The sequence below is a fragment of the Rhincodon typus genome, unplaced genomic scaffold (assembly GCF_021869965.1).
Source record: "Rhincodon typus isolate 14 unplaced genomic scaffold, sRhiTyp1.1 hic_rhity00002384, whole genome shotgun sequence".
NCBI classification, from domain to species: domain Eukaryota; kingdom Metazoa; phylum Chordata; class Chondrichthyes; order Orectolobiformes; family Rhincodontidae; genus Rhincodon; species Rhincodon typus.
The window spans coordinates 1-19,593 of NW_025968022.1; the positions used below are offsets into that span (position 1 = coordinate 1).

The 19,593-nt window shown below is 39.7% G+C and overlaps 1 protein-coding gene across 1 annotated transcript; it reads left to right on the plus strand.

Annotated features, from left to right (window-relative positions):
* The first annotated feature begins 98 nt into the window (after window positions 1-98).
* LOC109927016 (ectopic P-granules autophagy protein 5 homolog (C. elegans)) lies at window positions 99-19,317 on the plus strand. Its single transcript, XM_048593135.1, has 10 exons — window positions 99-293; window positions 705-815; window positions 1,880-2,002; window positions 6,453-6,619; window positions 8,699-8,938; window positions 12,109-12,232; window positions 12,496-12,637; window positions 13,066-13,237; window positions 17,029-17,194; window positions 19,291-19,317. Exons 1-10 carry the CDS (start codon window positions 216-218, stop codon window positions 19,300-19,302), a joined length of 1,335 nt encoding a protein of 444 aa, XP_048449092.1. The 5' UTR covers window positions 99-215; the 3' UTR covers window positions 19,303-19,317.
* The last annotated feature ends 276 nt before the right edge of the window (window positions 19,318-19,593 follow it).

A 19,593-nucleotide genomic window follows, 5' to 3' on the forward strand; every position in this document is an offset into this window, starting at 1 on the left:
AGAGAATTATTTTTTAATGTTCGAATAAATAAAATTAGTTATTGCATTTGGCTGTTATACTCTTAAAATAAACTAACTGCCCTTCATGTTTACAGACTCATGTCTCAGAAAACAATAAACCTGACCGAGTTGGAGCAGCTGCTGTTCTGGAATTTTGGATTCAGGTCTTAACAAGTCAACAACTGTGGCACAAAGACAAAAGTGTTTTGTATTTGATGGATAATCTTTGTAAAGTGGCATTTCTTCATCAACAGGAAGATTGCTTGCAAAAGTCCCTTTATCAACTGCACAAGGTATCTTGCAGGAAGTTTTCAGATGCAAACTAGCCAAAAAAAAATTGCTGGTACAACTGAACATTGAACACACATGTAGTTTCATGCAGAAGATGAAAAAGCCAAATATCTTTAGAAAAACTTTCTTCATTGATCACTGTTTAGTTTAAAAAAAACTTAAACCACAAACAAGCTAGGAAAAAAATTTCATTCAAAAACATTTAACGTGTATGTTTACTCTTTAAATTGCAAACTAAGCATGGTATTAAAAATTAATTATTGATTTGGGAGTGTTCATATAATATGTCAGTTTGCTTCCGTCTTATTTACAATTCTTATAGCAGTGCAGCCTGTTGCATGTACAAATCCAGTTGTATGTTGTGTTGTTTCTTATAAATCTCTAAAAATATATTCTTCAAACAAAATGTTTAGAGTGCCCTTGGATACCATGGTGATCGTGGATTACTAACTTCATTCATGAGCTGGATGTTAGCTGGCAACTTGACTCCATCATTTATTGAAGGCAATGCCACTTCAACTGAGGTATGACACACATACACATATATATGTACATGTTTTAAAATTCTAATCACATTACCAATAAGACAACCTGTTTTATATCACTGTTTCTGTAAATATTTTAATAACTTGCATATTGGGCTTTGGGCTGACAAGTGACAAGCAATATTTGTGTCACAAAAGTGCCAGGAAATGGCCATGTCCAATATGAGAGAATCTAGCCATTATCCCTTGTCATTCAATGGCATTGCCATCACTGTATCTCCCACTATCAACATTGACCAGAAACTGAACTAGACCAACCTTATCAATACAATAGCTATCGGACCTGGGCATCCTTCAGTAAATAGGTCACCACCTGACTCCCCACATCCTGTCAACCATCTACAAGGCGCATGTCAGGGGTGTGATGGAATATTCCCCATTTGCAACTCCAGCGACAGGTTAGGGGTGCTACTACTGCACCACAAGAGCCGCTGCTCCCTATTTGCTCAGGCAATTAATTTCCACCACGTTTTCCTGTCAACCTTAACAAATATATTAACAAACCATAATGATGTGATTGACCAGACATTAACAATGTCTACATTTATAAAAGAAATTTCTGCCGTAAAGTAATATTTCCATTTCTGCCCCAGGTGCTGTAAGAATTTTTAACGGCAAAATGAACAGTAATACAATACGGATGTAACACAATGGATGACTTTAAAATGGGAACTGTTAGGATGGGAAATGGGAATTATCGTCTAACCTCCTGCCCAGGTTGATAAAGACTGCACTTAGTCCTAGTTTTGCATGTGCAAACAAGATACTTTTGTGTTAGTGCAACAGTTGATGAAGTCAAAATTACTGTGAAAGGATATAGTGGATAAGTGCTTGGCAGAGTCCTTCTAAAGTGTAATGACTTGCTGACGTTTAACTTTTAGGAGGGATGAAAAAGCAGGGTACTTGTGCATTCATTGTTCTTTAAGCACCAAATGCAAGCAGAGGCTATTGTAACAAAGCAAAAATAGCAGTCTCATGTTTTGAATTATGAAGTTTAGGTGTCTGTTCAGTATTACAATGCAGTACCAATTTTTTCTGAATAGGTGTGGTTTTCCTGGATCATATTTAACATGGAGGCAATCTTTGAAGAAGATTCTCAGCTCCGTAGATATGTGGAACTTGAATTAATCAGAAAACCTTCAGTTACTCCAGATCAAGCCTTGAAGGTATATATTAATTCTGTATAGGCTAATTCTATATAATGCAACTTCTTGTGTCTTGACCAATCTAATTGATTATGAAGACTAGTTTATATCAATGCTTGTCAATTAGCCAACATCTGTTGACTGTATGGGTATTGTGGTAAAGAAGGTCCAGATTCAAGTCCCATCCACCATGGTGGTGCATATCATAGCATGTCCAAACAGGATGATTTCAAAAAAGTGTTATCCAGAACGTACTTTTATTGAAGATAAAATTGGTGCATTCATCTTTTGCAAGTGCCAAATATGCCAATATTGGCTGCCCTTCAAGCAACATTTCTTTCATCCTCACCTGGGATTGTTTCTGCTTCTAGAGATCAGCAGGATAGGATTTTGGTGTCTTTCCTGTTTGTCTCTTGTAATTTTGGATTACAGAGTCCTTCTTAATTGAGGGAGGTCGGTGTAACATCTAATGTGTTTACAAACATCACTGGAAAGATTGCTGTTATGGATCAGAGTACTAGGCTGATTCCAACTAAACTGTGTTGGGGGGATGGGGGGGGGTGTGGGGGTTGCATCTAGTAATTGCTTTCGGAACCCTGCTTGGAATCTCTTCCATCAATGAGGTAGAACCCTTAGGAGCATTGATATACAGAGAGATCTTGGAATGGAAGTCCAGAGCTCCCTGAAAGTGGCAACACAAGTGGATAAGGTGGTAAAGAAAGCATACGGCATGCTTGCTTTCATCGGTGGTGGCATTGAGTATAACAGTTGGCGAGTCATCTTGCAGCTGTATAAGACTTTAGTTAGGCCACATTTGGAGTATTGTGTGCAGTTCTGATCCCTACACCATAGGAAGGATGTCGAGGCTTTGGAGAGTGTGCAAAAGAGATTCACCAGGATGTTGCCTGGTTTGGAGAATATTAGTTGTAAGGAGAGGTTGGACAAACTTGAATTGTTTCACTAGAGTGTTGCAGGCTGATGGAGCGACTTGATAGAAGTATATAAAATGATGAGAGGCATGGATGGGGTGGATAGTTGGAGTCTTTTACCCAGGACGGAAATGTCAATTACTGGGGGACACAGATTTAAAGTGAGAGGGAATGTTTGACAGAGATGTGCAGGAAATGTTTTTACGCAGTGCGTGGTAGGTGCCTGAAACACTCTGCCATGGGAGATGATAGAAGCAGATACAATTACAAAGTTTAAGAGTCATTTAGACAGACACGTGAACAGGCAGGAAATAGAGAGATCCAGACCCTGGGCAGGCAGATGGGATTAGTTTAGAATAGCATTGTGGTTGGCTGTTCCTGTACTGTTCTCTTCTGTGTTCTGTAATGTGCTATAGCTAATGTTTGAAGTGCTGGGGCTGAGGAAGCGGCCATTAGTAACTGACTTTCTTATGGATGTTCCCAACATCACAGGTGCCAGTGTTCAGCCAGATTGATTCACTCTGTGATAAAGTAACAGCTGAAGGCACTGGATGCTGCAAAGGCTGACCTGACACATTTCAACAGAAGTACCAACGATTTGCGCTCTAGGATACACCACTCCCTTAGCCAAGTGTTTCCAGTACAGCTGCAACACTGCGTTAACCTCAAAAATATGAGTTACCCAGGCATGTCCTGTCCATAAACGCAGGACAAATCCAGGCCAGTCAATTACCACCCCATCAGTCTACTATTGGTCACCAGCATAGTGATGAAAAATGTCATTGATAGTGCCATTACCTGGCATTTAGTACGTAATAACTTGTTCACTGACATTCAGTTTGGATTCAGCCAGAGCCACTTAGTTCTTGACCTCATTATAGCCTTGATCAAATGCAGACAAAAAGCACTGAACGTGAGGTGAGGTGAGGGTGACATTAAGGCTGCATCTGAGCAAATGTGGCATCAAGACCAATGGGAGCAAAACTGAAGTCAGTTGGAATTGGGGAAACCCCTCCTCTGATTAATTACGCATAGTACAAAGGAGGATGGCAATGGTTGTTAGAGGCCAATTGTCTCAGTTGCAGAAGATAGCAGCAGGAGTTGTTTGGGGTTGTGTCCAAGGTCCAGTTATCTTCATCAATTACCTTCCCTTCTTCATTAGGTCGTAACTGTTACTGAGTATTGCACTGTATTCCATTTATGACTGCTCAAATACTGAAGCAGTCAATTTACATATGTAGTAAGACCTGGACAATATTCAAGTGCTGCAGGTAAGTGGCAGGAAACATGCATGTCACACACCATTGCATTACCATCTACAACAAACGAGAAAGCTCATCAATTTTTCTTGACTTTCAATCATAATACCACCAGTGAAACCCCCCATCACTGTCTTATGAGTTAATATTGACCAGAAACTGAACTGGACCAGCCATACAAATACTGTGGCTGCAAGAACAGGTCAGGAGCTTTGAGGCAGACACCTCATCTCTTGACACCCTAATATCTGCCCAAAATGTGCAAACCACAAGTCAGCAGTATGATGGAATACTGTCCACCTGCCTGAATAAGTGCCGCTCCATCAACATTCAACAAAAGTGATTATGTGTAAGCATGATGAGCCAAATGGCTTCCTTCTGCTCTGTAATAATTCTGTGATGAGCTGGACAAAGTTTACTTGATTGGAACCCCATCTGCCAACTTAAATATTCATTCCATTCATTATCAACACACAGTGACTGCAGCGTGTGCCACATGGGATGATTTTCAGTAACTCAGCTGGGCTACTTTAGCAGCATCTTCCAAACCTACCGCCTAGAAGGACAAGGATAGCAGGTACATAGGATCACCATTCGGAAATTCCCCTGCAAGCCATGAACCATCCTACCTTGGAACTGTAGCACTGTTCCTTTCACTGTCATTGGGTCAGAATTCTAGAACTCCCATTCAAACAGCACTGTAGGTGTCCCTGCAACAGTTCGACAATTAGGGATGGGAAACTGGTGCTACCTTGCCAATGATGCCATATCCTGTGAAAGAATAAATAAGAAGTAGACTTATCAACGCTTATTGGAGTCATATGTGCATTTTAGGTCTTGTAATTGACCATGTGAAATCAGCACATGTGATTTCTTTATAAGACAAATTCAGCAACAAGTAAAGGTTGGGATCGTATGGTTGTGCAATAGTTGTGGGTTCATACAATGCCTTGTGTAACAAGTTCCAAAATCTAGGAGGCCACCCCCAAGAACAGGTCTAAGTGGAAAAACATGGAACATTAAACAGACAAGACATTCAGAGATAGTAGGAACTGCCGATGCTGGAGTCTAAGATAACAAGGTGTGGAGTTGGATGAACACAGCAGGCCAGGCAGCATCAGAGGAACAGGAAAGCTGACGTTTTGGGTCTGAATCCTTCTTCAGAAATGGGGGAGGGGAAGAGGGGTCTGAAATAAATAGAGGGGGAGGCAGTGATGGAAGGTGGATAGTGGAGCAGATCGGTGGAGAGAAGATGGACAGGTCAAGGAGGCGGGATGGAGCTAGTAAAGGTGAGTGTAGGTAGCAAGTTGGGATGGGGATTGATCAGTGAGGAGGGAGGGGTGGGTAGGTGGGAGGGAAGATGGACAGGTCAAGGAGGCGGGGATGAGGCTTGTAGAGCTGAGGGTGGGAGTTGGTCAGTGAGGTGGGAGGAGCGGATAGGTGGGAGAGAAGACAGACAGGTCAAGGAGGTGGGGATGAGAGGTGGTGGGGGTGGTGGAAGCTGACTTTTTTTTTTAAAGTCACCCCTCTACCCCTTACTCAGTAAACTGGCAATGATTCCAGTCTGTCCCACTGCATTAAATCTCTCTCATTTGTACTACTGAGATTCAGAGACTATTGCCTGACAGTTACTGAACTAGTTTAGGGCAGTTATTTAATTAACTGATTTCACCTCTCCAATAAAGAACCTGATTTGCACAACCCATGGCTGATGGTTCTCCACAGTTTCAGGTTACTTGACTGTTGACTGCACCACCGAATCAACATTGAAATCCCGGATTTATAGTTACGACATTTTCTTTGATCAGCATGCATACCAGCACAGAAACTCCTTTATCTCTACAATAGAGCTGGATAAGCATTTGTTCCCAGAGATACAGTAGTTTCTGTCTCATAGTGCATGGAAGTTCAGTATTGCTCCATTTCAAGTTCCTTGAGATCAAAATAGTACAAAAATCACTATCTAAGGGATGTGTGTTAGCATGCCAGTGAATAATCCTTCTCCTTCCCTCCTCCCCTCACCTCGCCTTCCACCCACCCCAGGCATGTAGTACAAAGGACTGATGCCATTCTAGGAACAAGGAAATACTGTTGTAAAAAATGTTTTAAATCATGCTTAACCTAAATTTTATTCTCATATTTTTCTTTTTTCAATGATAAAATTGCCACAGCAGATTTTGTCTTTTCTTTAACTAGTCTTACAATCCCTAGAAGAATCAACCTGTGTTTTTATATTTTAGAAAACTGGAGAATGATGTCATTCCCTGTCTAATTCATTTACAGAAGGCACAAAGCCACTTGAAGTTGCCAGTTGTTCCATCCATTCAGCGGCTAATGATCTATCGCTGGGCCCATCAAGCTTTAGCTACTCCCGCAGATCACCCACTTCTTCCTCTCATCTGGCAGAAGTTCTTCATTCTCTACCTTCATCGGTCTGGGCCAGAGTTTGGGTAACTTTTAACACTTTAAGTTACTTTTCTTGCTGTGTCATTTCAAACATTCTGTTTAAATATTAAATGGATCACTTAAAACTTGGATAATGTGTTTCCTGTTATATGTTTCCTGTTTTAAAGAAAAATTTCTTGCCAGCATTTGTAATTGATTAGTTTGTCAGTTTTTTTTTGTATATTCTTGAGGCAAAATTTCCCATTTAATTGACAAGAATCCACATGGTAGACTGGTTAACAAGGTTAGATCATATAGAATACAGGGAGAACTAGCCATTTGGATACAAGATTAGCTTTGAGGTAGGAGACAGAGGATGGTAATGGAGGGTTACTTCTCAGACTGGAGGCCTATGACCAGAGGTGTGCCACAAAGATCGGTGCTAGTTCCACTACTTATTGTCAATTTATATAAATGATTTGGATGTGAATATAGGAGGTATGGTTAGTAACCTTGCAGATGACACCAAAATTGCTGATCTAGTGGACAGCGAAGAAGGTTACCTCAGAGTACAGCGGGACCTTGTTTAGATAGGCCAGTGGGCCAAGGAGTGGCAGACGGAGATTAATCTCGATAAATGTGAGGTGCTGCATTTTGGAAAAGCAAATCAGGGCAGGACTTATACACCTTAGTGATAAGGTCCTGGGTGTATTGCCGAACAAAGAAACCTTGGAGTGCAAGTTTATAGATCCTTGAAAGTGGAATCACAGGTAGTCAGGATAGTGAAGAAGGCATTGGGTACGCTTGCCTTTATTAGTCAATGCATTGAGTATAGGAATTGGGTGGTCATGTGGCGGCTGTACAGGACATTGGTAAGGCCACTTCTGGAATATTGCTTTCAATTCTGGTCTCCCCTCTGTAGGAAAGATGTGTTAAACTTGAAAGGGTTCAGAAAAGACTTACAAGGATGTTTCTAGGGTTGGGATGTTGAGCTGTATGGAGAGGCTGAATAGGCTGGAGCTATTTTCCTTGGAGCGTCGGAGGCTGAGTGCTGACATTTATAAAAGCTTATTAAGTCATGAGGGGCATGGATAGGGTGAATAGATAAGGTCTTTTCCCCAGGGTAGGGGAGTCCAAAACTAGAGATCATATGTTTGAGGTGAGAGGGGAAAGATTGAAAAGGGACCTAAGGGGCAACTTTTTCATGCAGAGGGTGGTGCATGTATGGAATGAGCTGCTAGAGGAAGTGGTAGAGGCTGATACAATTGCAACATTTAAAAGGCATCTTGATAGTGACATGATGGGAAGGGTGCAGAGGAATATGAGCTACATGCTGGCAAATGAGACTAGATTAACTGAGGATATCTGGTCAACATGGACGAGTTTGACCAAAGGGTTTGTTTCCATGCTGTATATCTCTATGACTGTAATTTTAAGGTAACTGTTGTCATGAATAGTTTAATCATTAAGTGAAGTATTGCCAAACATATCTCCTTTTCCATTCTTAATTGTAGCATGTGCAGAGATTGGCTACATTTTAATTTCGTTTCAGAAAAGTTAAACATTTTTAAAACTTTGAAAACAACATGTAAATAGCCTGTCGCTCTACCAATTTAACGTCTTGGTTACTTCATGCCTGTCTTTTCTTTGAAACTCATCCCTGTAACTGCATTCCTGGCTATAAAGAAAATGCAGTCTGCTGCTCTATCCTTCAGCCTACAGTGGCATTTCTAGTCCCTGATTCACAGCTTCAGATGCCCCTTTCTCGGCTATGAATAAAATTGTTACTATTCTTCAATTTCACATCGAGAGAAAAGCAAACCAAATGTAAATCCAGTATCAAACTTACGAAGAGCCACTAATTTAGATTCTTTTTTTCAATTTTCATGGCCTTTATCATTTCTACTACTTCATTACTTCAGAGTAGGGTAAATCATTGATTGGGATTGTAAAATGGTAGAAGTTCTTATGTATGTTATGTATATTTTATAAAAGTTGAGGATATGAATTGAAATGTTGAAAAGTGTTTGGAGGATGAATCTGTCACTTTTGGAGCAAGCAGTGCATATGAAATCACAATAATTTGGTGCTGCTTTAATCATAATATTTGTACTTAAAGTACCAATAGTTTATCTTTTATTCAGTTTGCCAGTAAGTGGCTGTATTGGAAAACGTTATTTTTATACAACTTCGCACTCTAACTTGCTGAAAGAAATGAAAAAGCGCCTTGTCGAAATAGCAGACTTTCACCATGCAGCTGGTAAGGCTGTAAATATCTGGAAGGATGTAGATCGTGCTGACAATGCCTCAACATTGAAAGAGAAAAATGCAAGTCACCTGCTTGAATCCATGACATCCCCAGAGCTGCATAAAGAATTGCTCAGGTAAAAGGTCACTTCACTACTGCAGTTTGTTTACTTGCACCTCTTGCCACTTTGTGATAAATAGGAAATGTTTCCCACAGCTAAAATCACTACATCCTCTTTACTTATATGGTAGGAGGTACGAACCATAAGATAAAACTTACCTTGAGAGGATAGCAGCCCTGAATTGAATGGTGTGGATTAAATAAAATTGAATGTTGAATATGAAAACATTTACACAGAATGTAGAAGACCAAAACAAGGATGAGGGAGGACAGTTGGTTTTACTAGTCTGTCTGTTGCATCTCTGTATTTGCTCTGTTGCTCTGCTCTAACTTAATTGTATTCCTGTTGTTCTATGATATTATTGAGATATTGTACAGAATTATTATTTAACAAGATCCACAGTTTGGGATTAGTTCCTTCCTTAGAGACTGAGTCTGAATGATAACGGCCACTGGTGCAGGTAAGTCACACCAGGACTATGAGTCGCTTAGGGTTAGGTGAGATAAATATTGACTGGAGGTGGGAGATGGTGGAATCAGGGGAGATTTGAGGGCTAGAACAAGAGGCACCAGAGGAGAATTTGAGGTGGAGGGTGTCTGAGACCCATGGGAACAAGGACCAAAGCTTGGTGCTGTTGCAGTGGTCAAGACCTGGTTGGAGTATGCAGAGGAGATTGAAGACCTTGTATAAGATGGGTGATCAGTGATCGCAGAGATTGTTCAAGCAGGAACCTGGCGGTAGTTGTGAACGCACTTGCCCCCAAACCTAAAATCATTTTGCCTCAAGGAATCTGTTGAGTTACTTGGCACTTTGGAAACCCAGCTGATGGCTGTTAAATTTCCATAGCAGCATGACAATGTGGTACATACACTTTATCATATTTAAAGTTCCAGGCTGCAGCTTTTGGATTGGATTGGTTGCCCATCCAACTTCTTGCCTGTTAAAACCTGACATGGGCAGGTTAGTTCAGTGTTTGAGTCAGGAAGTTGAATTTTCTGACTTTTAACTGAACCTGCACCAATCCCAGAGCACATTTCTTTAAAATTAATATTCTGCCCCTTGTTGCTGTGATCTTTTCAATTTCATCCTTACTCACATGTGTCACTGTAATCAACCCCTGGCAGTGTGAAGTCACTTAAAACTAAAGACATTTGAAATGTCTAATAGTTTCAATTGCCTTACTTGCTGGACCATACGTTCACATTTTTTCAAAAAAATATTGCTTAATATTACAATGTGCCTTGTAGTTTGAACATTATCCTGGCACGTGGATAATTAACACACTATTCAAAACCATGCACAACACCCATAGTTGCCACAAATCCAATCAGCCCAAGGCAGTAAGTAAAAACAAAACTATAGATACTGGAAAACTGAAACAAAAGCACAAAGTGCTGAAGGAACCTCGCAGGTCTGGCAGCATCTGCAGAGAGAAAAACAGTGTTAGTGTTTCGAGCCCAATGACCCTTTTTTAGAACAAACATTATTGTATGTATGTATATATATAAAAGTTATACATGAATGAAAGTAGCAAGAACAGCAACTAGTGAAAATAGAAAAGCACAAGCACGCTTTTCATAGACATGCTGCACAATGGCCACAGCTGGAAAAACATTTTAAAAATTGGTTAATAGAGCACTGACAAATGGAATTTCTGTAACCACCGATATGAGTGTGTGTGAAACATGATAAATAGTAGCAAGTGGGATTACTGATTTTGATGGATCAGTATCTTAGAAAGATATTTAAATTTCACCAGTTTGTGGTTCGTGCAAGGACAATCTGCATTTTGAAGTTAGGCTGATAGTTAATTCCCTCAACTTTTGATGTTCGATCAAACAAAACAGTACCTTAGAAGAGCTAAAACAATAACAATTAAAAAATATCTGGTCATAAGAAGACCGTCATCTCAGCATGTTCTGATGACAAAAAACTATAACCATTACTTATCTTTTGGGGGAAACCCACACCCAAGTCTGAAATCAGAATTCTTCGCATTCATTTTAAGGGATGGATGAATGAGAAAGTATACCGTTGTGGCTCCAAAAAGTGTAGCCAAATTGACCAGGTGGGCCACTGCCTTAAGAAGGGGCCACAAAAAAAAGGAGGTGGGTGATAGAATTAAAAGATGCAGCTGCCTGTAATTCCAGGTGGAATTGTAAGCCGTTTATGGTAAACAAACCTTTAAAAAAATCTATGCATTAGGAATGGATAGAGGCTCCAAAATATGACACTAGCAGAGCGAATGAAGAAAGATGCCATTTATCAGACGTCTGAGTGAGTGAGAAATTTGTGGCAAATAGTGGAAACATTCACTGTTAAATCATTCAAAAATGGAAAGATCAGCAATGCCCTAGGTGACAGCGAAGGTGAAGATGGTGACAAATTATGTGAGGGCAGTAATAAGAAATTTTTGGGCTTCTGTAAGTATTAAGATTTAACAGTGTACTGTTAGTAAGTGTTAATAATTAAACTTAGTGCTGTGCTGTGTTGTTTTGTTCTATGACGGCAAATCTCTATATGCACTGAAATGACTTTTTCTTGGAATTTTCCTTTTAAAAGTTCAGGTATGTTTTATGTTCCGGTGCATCTTACTGTCCAGCAAATATGACAAGCAGTCTAACTGACAAAGTAGAAACCTGGTGCTTACATATATATTTTCAGCCGCTTTGAATTTAGAGCGGATTCTCTTTCACTGGCTGGGGAGTTTAAAAATAGGTGATGTAATTTCAAAGTTAGAGTCATAGCGTTCAGGACTGAAATGATGAACATCTGCTGGACACAAAATATAGTAGAAATTTGAAACAGTCTTCCACAAACAGCACTAAATGCTAGATTTTACATCTGAGATTCATAGTTAAAGAACAGTATTAAGGGATTTGAGGCAAAGATGAGTTTATGGAGTTACGTCATAGACCAACTATTGAACCGGCTCAAGGAAATAAATGTCTTGTTTCTGTGTTGCTTTATTTAAATAATTTGATTTCTAGCAATTCGGGATTATTGACCTGATTGCGAGAGATTATTTTGTGATATTACTTCCATGTGGAATCTTGCTGGCACAGAGATTGTGTTGTGATTATCCACTTGATGTCAATTACTGCAATTCTAAAGCAGTTAATTGTATGAATCATTTTGTTCTGGGGTAAAGGGGCTACATAAATGAGTGGTTGTTCTTTTAATAGGCTTTTCCATGTTTTTGCCTTTTGGTTGGATGATATGAATCTACAAAAGACTGATCTTTATCTGCCTTCTCTACCGGTGCAGTATGATACGCATAGATTGGCAAAGGTCATGCAGAACCAGCAGGTATGTTGGCTTGCTTATCATGCTTTAACCTAACCAAGTCATTAAGTAAGATATTTTTAATCAAACTGTTGAGATGGATTATAACACACATCTGGAACTACTAGGCTTGTTCTAAAATCAAGAAAACAGGCCTTCTGGCTCCAAGATAAGAACACTACCACTGTATAACAAGAACCCTAATTATTAAATAAGAAGCATGAAATAAAATTAGCCTAATTCAGTCTAGTTGTTACAAGATTTTAACTTGTTTTATGTTTATTTAGGATCTTTGGACTGAATATGTGGATAATGAACGTATTAAGCACGAATTCATTGAGACATTGAATCTCTGGATCCAGCTTCACCAAAAGCCTTCTGCAGCATATAGGGCATCAAATTTGAATAACTTTTTTGATCCACTTTCGGGCAAGTGTTTCAAAGCATTAAGTTATCATAAATAATGGTGTTAATAAATGTAAAGTACATAAATTTTAATGAAGGCTGGAATTGAAAACATGCTGAAGTATGTACAAAATGATGTATTTCTTTATCACACTTTTGTGATGGAAATCATCTGTAATCTGGCAGATCAGCAGGAAATTGAGCATCAGACAGCAGAATTTGATTTTAGAAAAAGCACAGTATGAAATCCAGATGTTAGCCTGCAGATTTTATAAAGCAAACGCAAAGATCTGGTTTTCATCAAGGGACTTAAACTTTGGAGACTGTGCATTGATTCACCAAATTGTGGAAAATAATGGCACCACTAATTAGTCCTACTAGCAAGTTTTATTATTGATCACTAGGTTTTCTCCCACAATTGTTATGGTGACTAGTTTTTCTTTCCATTTTAGCAAAAGACAGAATCTTCAGCAATCTGAAGACCCACGATGCCCCTGTCCCTACTCTGTCCCCACAACGTGTGAAAGCTCCTGTTCCAGATATTATTGAAACTAGTCTATCAGACAAAAAGGTGGCAATTAAACTCATTCAACAAAATCTTAACATCTTACGACAGCAGGCAAAGTAAGTGACTAGCCACATTAATTAGTCTTTTTGCTGCTTGAGGAAAGGATCTGTTAAAGATTAGCATATTTGAATGGGAAGTAAAATGTTTTTGGGAGCTGCGAAATTCTATTCAAGATAATATGAATTCAATGTTAAAAAGTTGTAAAAAAAATTGAATAAATTTTGAGAATAAACATTCCTTTAGACTATTTAAGAAAAGGTAAGAGAGGAGATTGGTTAGCAAAACCATCTTTTACTTTGGTAATTTACTAGAATTAATGATGGAGTGACTGAACACCTTGAGAGAGCCAGTGTGGATTTATAAAGATTAGGCCATGCGTGATCAATCTAATTGAATTCATTTGTAGAGGTGACCAAAGCAGTTAGGAGAGAAATGTCTATGCATGTCATTTACACAGACTTCTAGAAGGCATTCAGTCAAGTTCTTCATAAGACACTCTTCCATAAACTTCAACTTTAGCTATTGAAGGCATGTTACTGACTTGGTTAGGAAATGATCTGCTTCCACTCAGCCAGAGAATCGGAATGATGGTGTGTACTCTTTTTAACAAGACATTTTTAAAATTCACTTCTTGGATATGGGTATTGCTGGCTAAAGTAACATGCATTGTCCATCTCTAAATGCCCTGGAGAAGGCAACCTGCCTTGTTGAACTGCTGCAGGATATAGAGTTATATGGTATTTGACTTGGAGGAGAACTTTCAGGTGTTTTTTCTCTCCCCCCTCCATGCCTCTGCAGCTCTTGTGCTCGAGATAGGTAGAAGTCACAGATTTCGAAGGTGCTGTGCAAGTAGACTAGTGACATGCTGTAGATATCTCTATGGGAACCTCAATGATCAAGTATATTTCTTAATGACTTAGCTGATGGGATAGAAAACCACGTTCAGGTTTACTGGTGCACAGAGATGATAGCATCGTAAGCAGTTTGAACAGAAGGGTAAATTTGCAAAGAGATGTTAACAAATTATGTAAATAGATAAAACCTTGGCAAGTTGATTTCTATATAGGTAAATATAAGGCCATCCTCTTTGTGCCATAAAAAGATATATATCAGGGTTCTTTCTAAATGGTGAAAATCTAGAAAATCCAAGAGATTTGTACATAAATAACTAATATTTCATGAGCGCATGTGAAAAAATCAAAACGACTAACAGAAGATAGATCTTAATAGCTAAAAAGACGAGAATGCACAACATCAGAATTTATGTTGTAGCTGTGCAAAGCTCTGATTAGACCACCGCAACTGGATTAGTACACAAACAAAGTTGCTGGAAAAGCCCAGCAGGTCTGGCAACATCTGTGAAGGAGAAAACAGAGTTAACGTTTCAGGTCTGGTGACCTTCCTCAGAACACAACTGGATTAGTGTTCAGAGATAGTAGGAACTGCAGATGCTGGAGAATCCGAGACAACAAGGTGCAGGGCTGGATGAACACAGCAGGCCAAGCAGCATCATAGGAGCAGAAAGGCAATGCTGCTTGGCCTGCTGGATTAGTGTTCAGTTCTGGGCACTACATTTTTGAATTAAGTTGCAATTAAATATTACAGAAAGTATTCTAGTACACACCTTACAAATAAGAACAAGGAACAGTACAAAGCAGGAACAGGTCCTTCACCCACCAATACTTCGCTGACACATGATGCCTTTCCAAAAGCTTTTGCCTCTTATGCGGTCCATATCCCTCTATTCGCTGCTTATTCATATATCTGTCAAGATGCCTCTTAAAGTTGCTTTTGTATCCGTCTCTCACACCTCTTTTAAACTTACCTCCTTTAAACTTACCCCCTTTTACCTAAACTTGTGTCTCCTAGCAATTGACATTTGTACTCTGGGGAAAAAGACTCCGACCTTCTATTCTATCCATGCCTGTATAATTTTGTAAACTTCTATCGGGTCACCCCTAAACTTCAGCATTCACTCGAAAGCAAATCAAGTTTGTCCAATCTCTCCTCATAGCTAATAACCTTCAAACCAGGGAACATCCTGGCAAACCATTTCTGTACCCTTTCCAAAGGCTCCACAGCCCTCTTGTAGCATGGCGACCAGAACTGTACACAATATTCCAAATGTAGCCTAACTAAAGTTTATGCCCCTGCAACATGACTTGCCAATTTTTATATTCTGTGCCCTGACCAATGAAGGCAAGCATGCTAAATGTCTTCTTGACCACCTTATCTACTTGTGAATAAGAGCCAGGCCTTTCAGTGATGAAGTCAGGAACATTTCTGCGCAGAGTTTTAGTAGTTTGGAGCTCTTTTTGCCAAATGGCAGTCATTCTGAGTCAGTTGTCAATTCTAAATCTGTGATTGTTAAATTTCTGCTCACCAGAGAGAGGTATTAAGGGATATAAGGAAAAGATGGAAACAGATTACAGATCAATGATTATTCCATTGAATTCAGTATGGACTTGAGGTTTACTCCTGTCTTATGTTACAATTAATAGCATGAAAAACACTTCAGTGATCATATCAAGCAGGCATAAAATCAGGAAACAAAAACAAAGTTGCTGGAAAAGCTCAGCAAGTCTGGCAGCATCTGTGAAGGAGAAAACAGAGTTAACGTTTCAAGTGACCCTTCCTCAGAACTGATAGTGGCTGGGAAAACGTCAGTTTATATGCAGAAAATAGGGAGGTGGGTGGGGTAGGGAGTAAACGATAGGATAGAGCCCGAAGAGAGAGAAAGACAGCTGGACAGTCAAAGGAGTTGCTAACGATCAGGCTGAGAGGGTGAGTAGTTGTTAATGGGGACTGTTAGTGACTGACAACAGGGGGTGTGTAATGGCAGGCTATGTGGTAACAAAGCCTGATGTGTGGGGTGGGAGGCTGGGACATGGGAGAGTTTAGGCCCTAAAATTATTGAACTCAATATTGAGTCCGGAGGGCTGTAGGGTCCCCAAGCGGCAAATGAGGTGTTGTTCCTCCAGCTTGCATTGGGCTTCACTGGAACACTGTAGCAAGCCGGAGACAGAGATGTTGGCCAGGGAGCAGTTCTTTTGGTTTTTATAAAATCAGGAAATGCTGGAGAAACTCAACAGATCTGACAGCATCTGTGGAGAGAGATTTAACGTTTCTCCAGCATTTTTTTGCTTTTAAATTAGATTTCCATCTTCCACAAAGTTTTGTTTGTGTCAAAAAGGCACATTGTTATGACAGATGTGGAGCAGTTAAAAAACATCCAAGTACTCTATCCGTAAAGGATTCTGTAGTAATCCAGGGGCCCAGGCTAATGCTCTGGGGATGTGGGTTCACATCCCACCTTGGGCACCTAGTGGATTTTAAATTAGTAAAGCTGGAATTCAAAAGTAGTCTCTCTAATGGTGATGATGGAAATAGCATCAATTGTTGTAAAAACCCACCTAGTTCAGGCAGTTATGGATATGCAATGAATGTTGGATTTACCTGCGATGCCCATGAAAGAATAAATCTAAAAGAAGGATTCTGAAGAAGATAGCTTTCAAGTAAATGGTGGTTCAAATCAAATTGTATGTGGCAACACTTTGTGACTTATAGATAATGCCTGGTGAATAGCTCCTCATGAGTGACGATCTGTCAAGCTGTCTCACCTTGGTGTGTACACCATTCTATAATTCCATCTCTTGACATAATATTCCCCAATGACAGCCACATTTGTTCACTTACTTTTGCTGTTGTTTGTTAATTAATTGTAAATTAGCTATCAATAAATCTAATCTTCTAAGCTTAGACTATATATGACTAAAATGGACTTAAAATATTTCTTGAATTGTGGACAAAATAACCTTTTCTCAAAATAACCTTTTCTCTTCTTCAGAATTGCAGCCCAATGGGAGTCGCAGCAAACAGTGCTGGACTGTGAGCTTTTGGAAACATTACCTAAATTGTACAGCAATCGAGAGGAACAAATCACAAAGAAACTAGAATGCCGCGGTAGCTCTTCAAATCATGTATGCCAAGGAGCAGCAAAAATCTCTGTGAAGGTTGGTAATTATTTCCCCTTGTTTATGCTGCATGATTAAAGCAACCAAACGTAAAATTAAATATAACTTGATACCTAATTCATTGCCTTTAGAGTATGGAAAAATTTACCCAATTAATTATGGTGCTTCAAGGGATAATGTAACTTTCATTATGATGGAAATGAGGGCATTATTGCCTTGACCTGGTCATTCTCATTTTCAATACTTAAAGGTCCCCTGAATTGACTAGATTTGAAACCACTCGAAATACACCTCTATAGTGTTTGTTGTATCATAGAAAACTTTCAGCTGAAGTATACGGGTTGATAAAAAGGAATATATTTTTGGATATTTTTTGCATAGTTTTCATCCTTGGTCCTTTGCAAAGCACCCCATGTTGAAGGGTATTTCACTTTGTAAAGAAAGAAGCAGACTTTTATGTAGAACTATTTCCTGACTCAGGCTGACTCCAAGTTTCTTCATATGACAATGGCAATTGTGGTCAGTGCCAAAACAGAAGCATTCACTGCTGACTGCTTGAAGAATTACAACTTTACCTTGACTCTAAGCTGAAATGGGAACCTGCTCTCTCGAACTGCAGCATGGGTCCAATGGTGAAGTCTGTGGATAGGCTGAGTCTTATGGTACATTGCCAACAAAGCTAAATCCCTTTTTGATGTCATAAGCTGAAACCTCCTTGAGGGTATCTGTGTACCAGTTTTAAATCATAGGACTCCGCAGCTCTGCTCTAACACCCCATCCCACCCCAACTTCCTGACCCCTGTGGGTTTGGAGAGCATTTGCAGGCACAGCAGCGAATAATGAAGCAATTAAAATTAGGTATGCTCAAGGAGCTAGAATTGGAGAAGCACATGTATCTCAGAATTGTCGACCTGAAGGAGATTTTGAGATGAGCAAGCCAAGATGGTGGAGTCTTGATAATATTACTACACTGGAAATCCAGAAGCCCAGGCTAATCTTCTGAGGGAATGGGCTGAAATCCACCAGCAGCTCCTGGGATTTACATTTCAGTTTATAAAATCTGGTATGTATACCATCCATAATGATGACCACAAAACTATCATTGTGTATTGGAAAATCCCATCAGATTTACTAATCTCCTTAAAGGGAATGACATCTGCAATGATCTAACAAGCTACTCAGTTCATGGACAACAAAACCTAGACTTACCAACATTATCCACATCACATGAAACAACAAAAATAAATAACTGTTAACAGCAGAAAGAAGGGAAGGTTTATTTGCAGTGCAACTGCCATTCTTGTTCATTAGCTAACTAATGGTATACAGTATATGTGGAAACCACTTTGTTTTTCTTTACTCATTCATGGATGAGGGGTGTTGCTGGCTAGGCAGCATTTATTGCCCATCCCTAATTGCCCAGAGGTCAGTTACGAGTCAACCACATTGCTGTGGGTCAGGAGTCAAATGTAGGCCAGACCAGGTAAGGATGGCTGTTTCCTTCCCTAAAGGACATTGGTGAATCAGGTGGGTTTTTCCACAAATCGACAATAGATTCACGGTCATCATTATATTCTTAATTCCAGATATTTATTGAATTCAAATTCCACCATCTGCTGTGGTAGGATTTGAACCCAGATGCCCAGAACGTTATCTGGGCCTCTGGATTGACACTCCAGCGATAATACTACTACACCATTGCCTCTCCATATAAGTGTTTTATTTTTATGGACTGAGTCTGATTTCCCATTTACCAGTTTTATAGGAAGATTTATTTCATGAAATCTTCTGTCCTTCACCTTATTAATTATGCATCTAGACTTGTTGGCATCCTTGCTGTAGAATCATGCAGCTGAAGAGGTAAAAGTGCTCACCACTATTGGGTTGTTCCAACATGCATTCTACTAGCACTATTAATATCTGAAGTCCAGCCGCGCACCTTTACGAGTGGAGTATTGAAGTAGTCCATGCCCAAATGCAGCAAGACCTGGACAATATCCAGGTTTGGGCTGACAAGTAGCAAGTAATGTGTGTACCGCACAAATGCCAGGCAATGATGATCTCCAAAGAGAGAGAATTGAACTATATCACCATTTGATTTTCATTGGTGTTAACATCACTATCAACATCCTAAGGGCTACCATTGACCAGGAACTGAACTGAACTGAACCAGCCATAGCCAGAGGCTAGGAATCCGACAACAAGGAACTCAATTGATTCCCAAAGCCATCTACAAGGCACAACTCAGGAGTATGAAACACTGCAAGTTGCTTGAATGGATGTAGCTCCAACAACACTGAAGAAGCTTGACACCATCCAAGAGAAGCAGACCTCTTGATCGGCATCATATTCACAAGCATTCACTCTACCACTGACCGCCAGTAGCAGTAATGAGTACCATCTGCAAGATACACTGCAAGGTGAGAGAGGAATAAGGG

Bases quoted from the DNA above. Each gene is read 5' to 3' on its own strand.
- LOC109927016 (XM_048593135.1), top strand. From the start codon at position 216: ATGGATAATCTTTGTAAAGTGGCATTTCTTCATCAACAGGAAGATTGC. The intron at 8,939-12,108 runs GTAAAAGGTCAC...TTCTTTTAATAG, and splicing joins CTGCATAAAGAATTGCTCAG to GCTTTTCCATGTTTTTGCCT. The intron at 12,638-13,065 runs GCAAGTGTTTCA...TTTCCATTTTAG, and splicing joins CTTTTTTGATCCACTTTCGG to CAAAAGACAGAATCTTCAGC.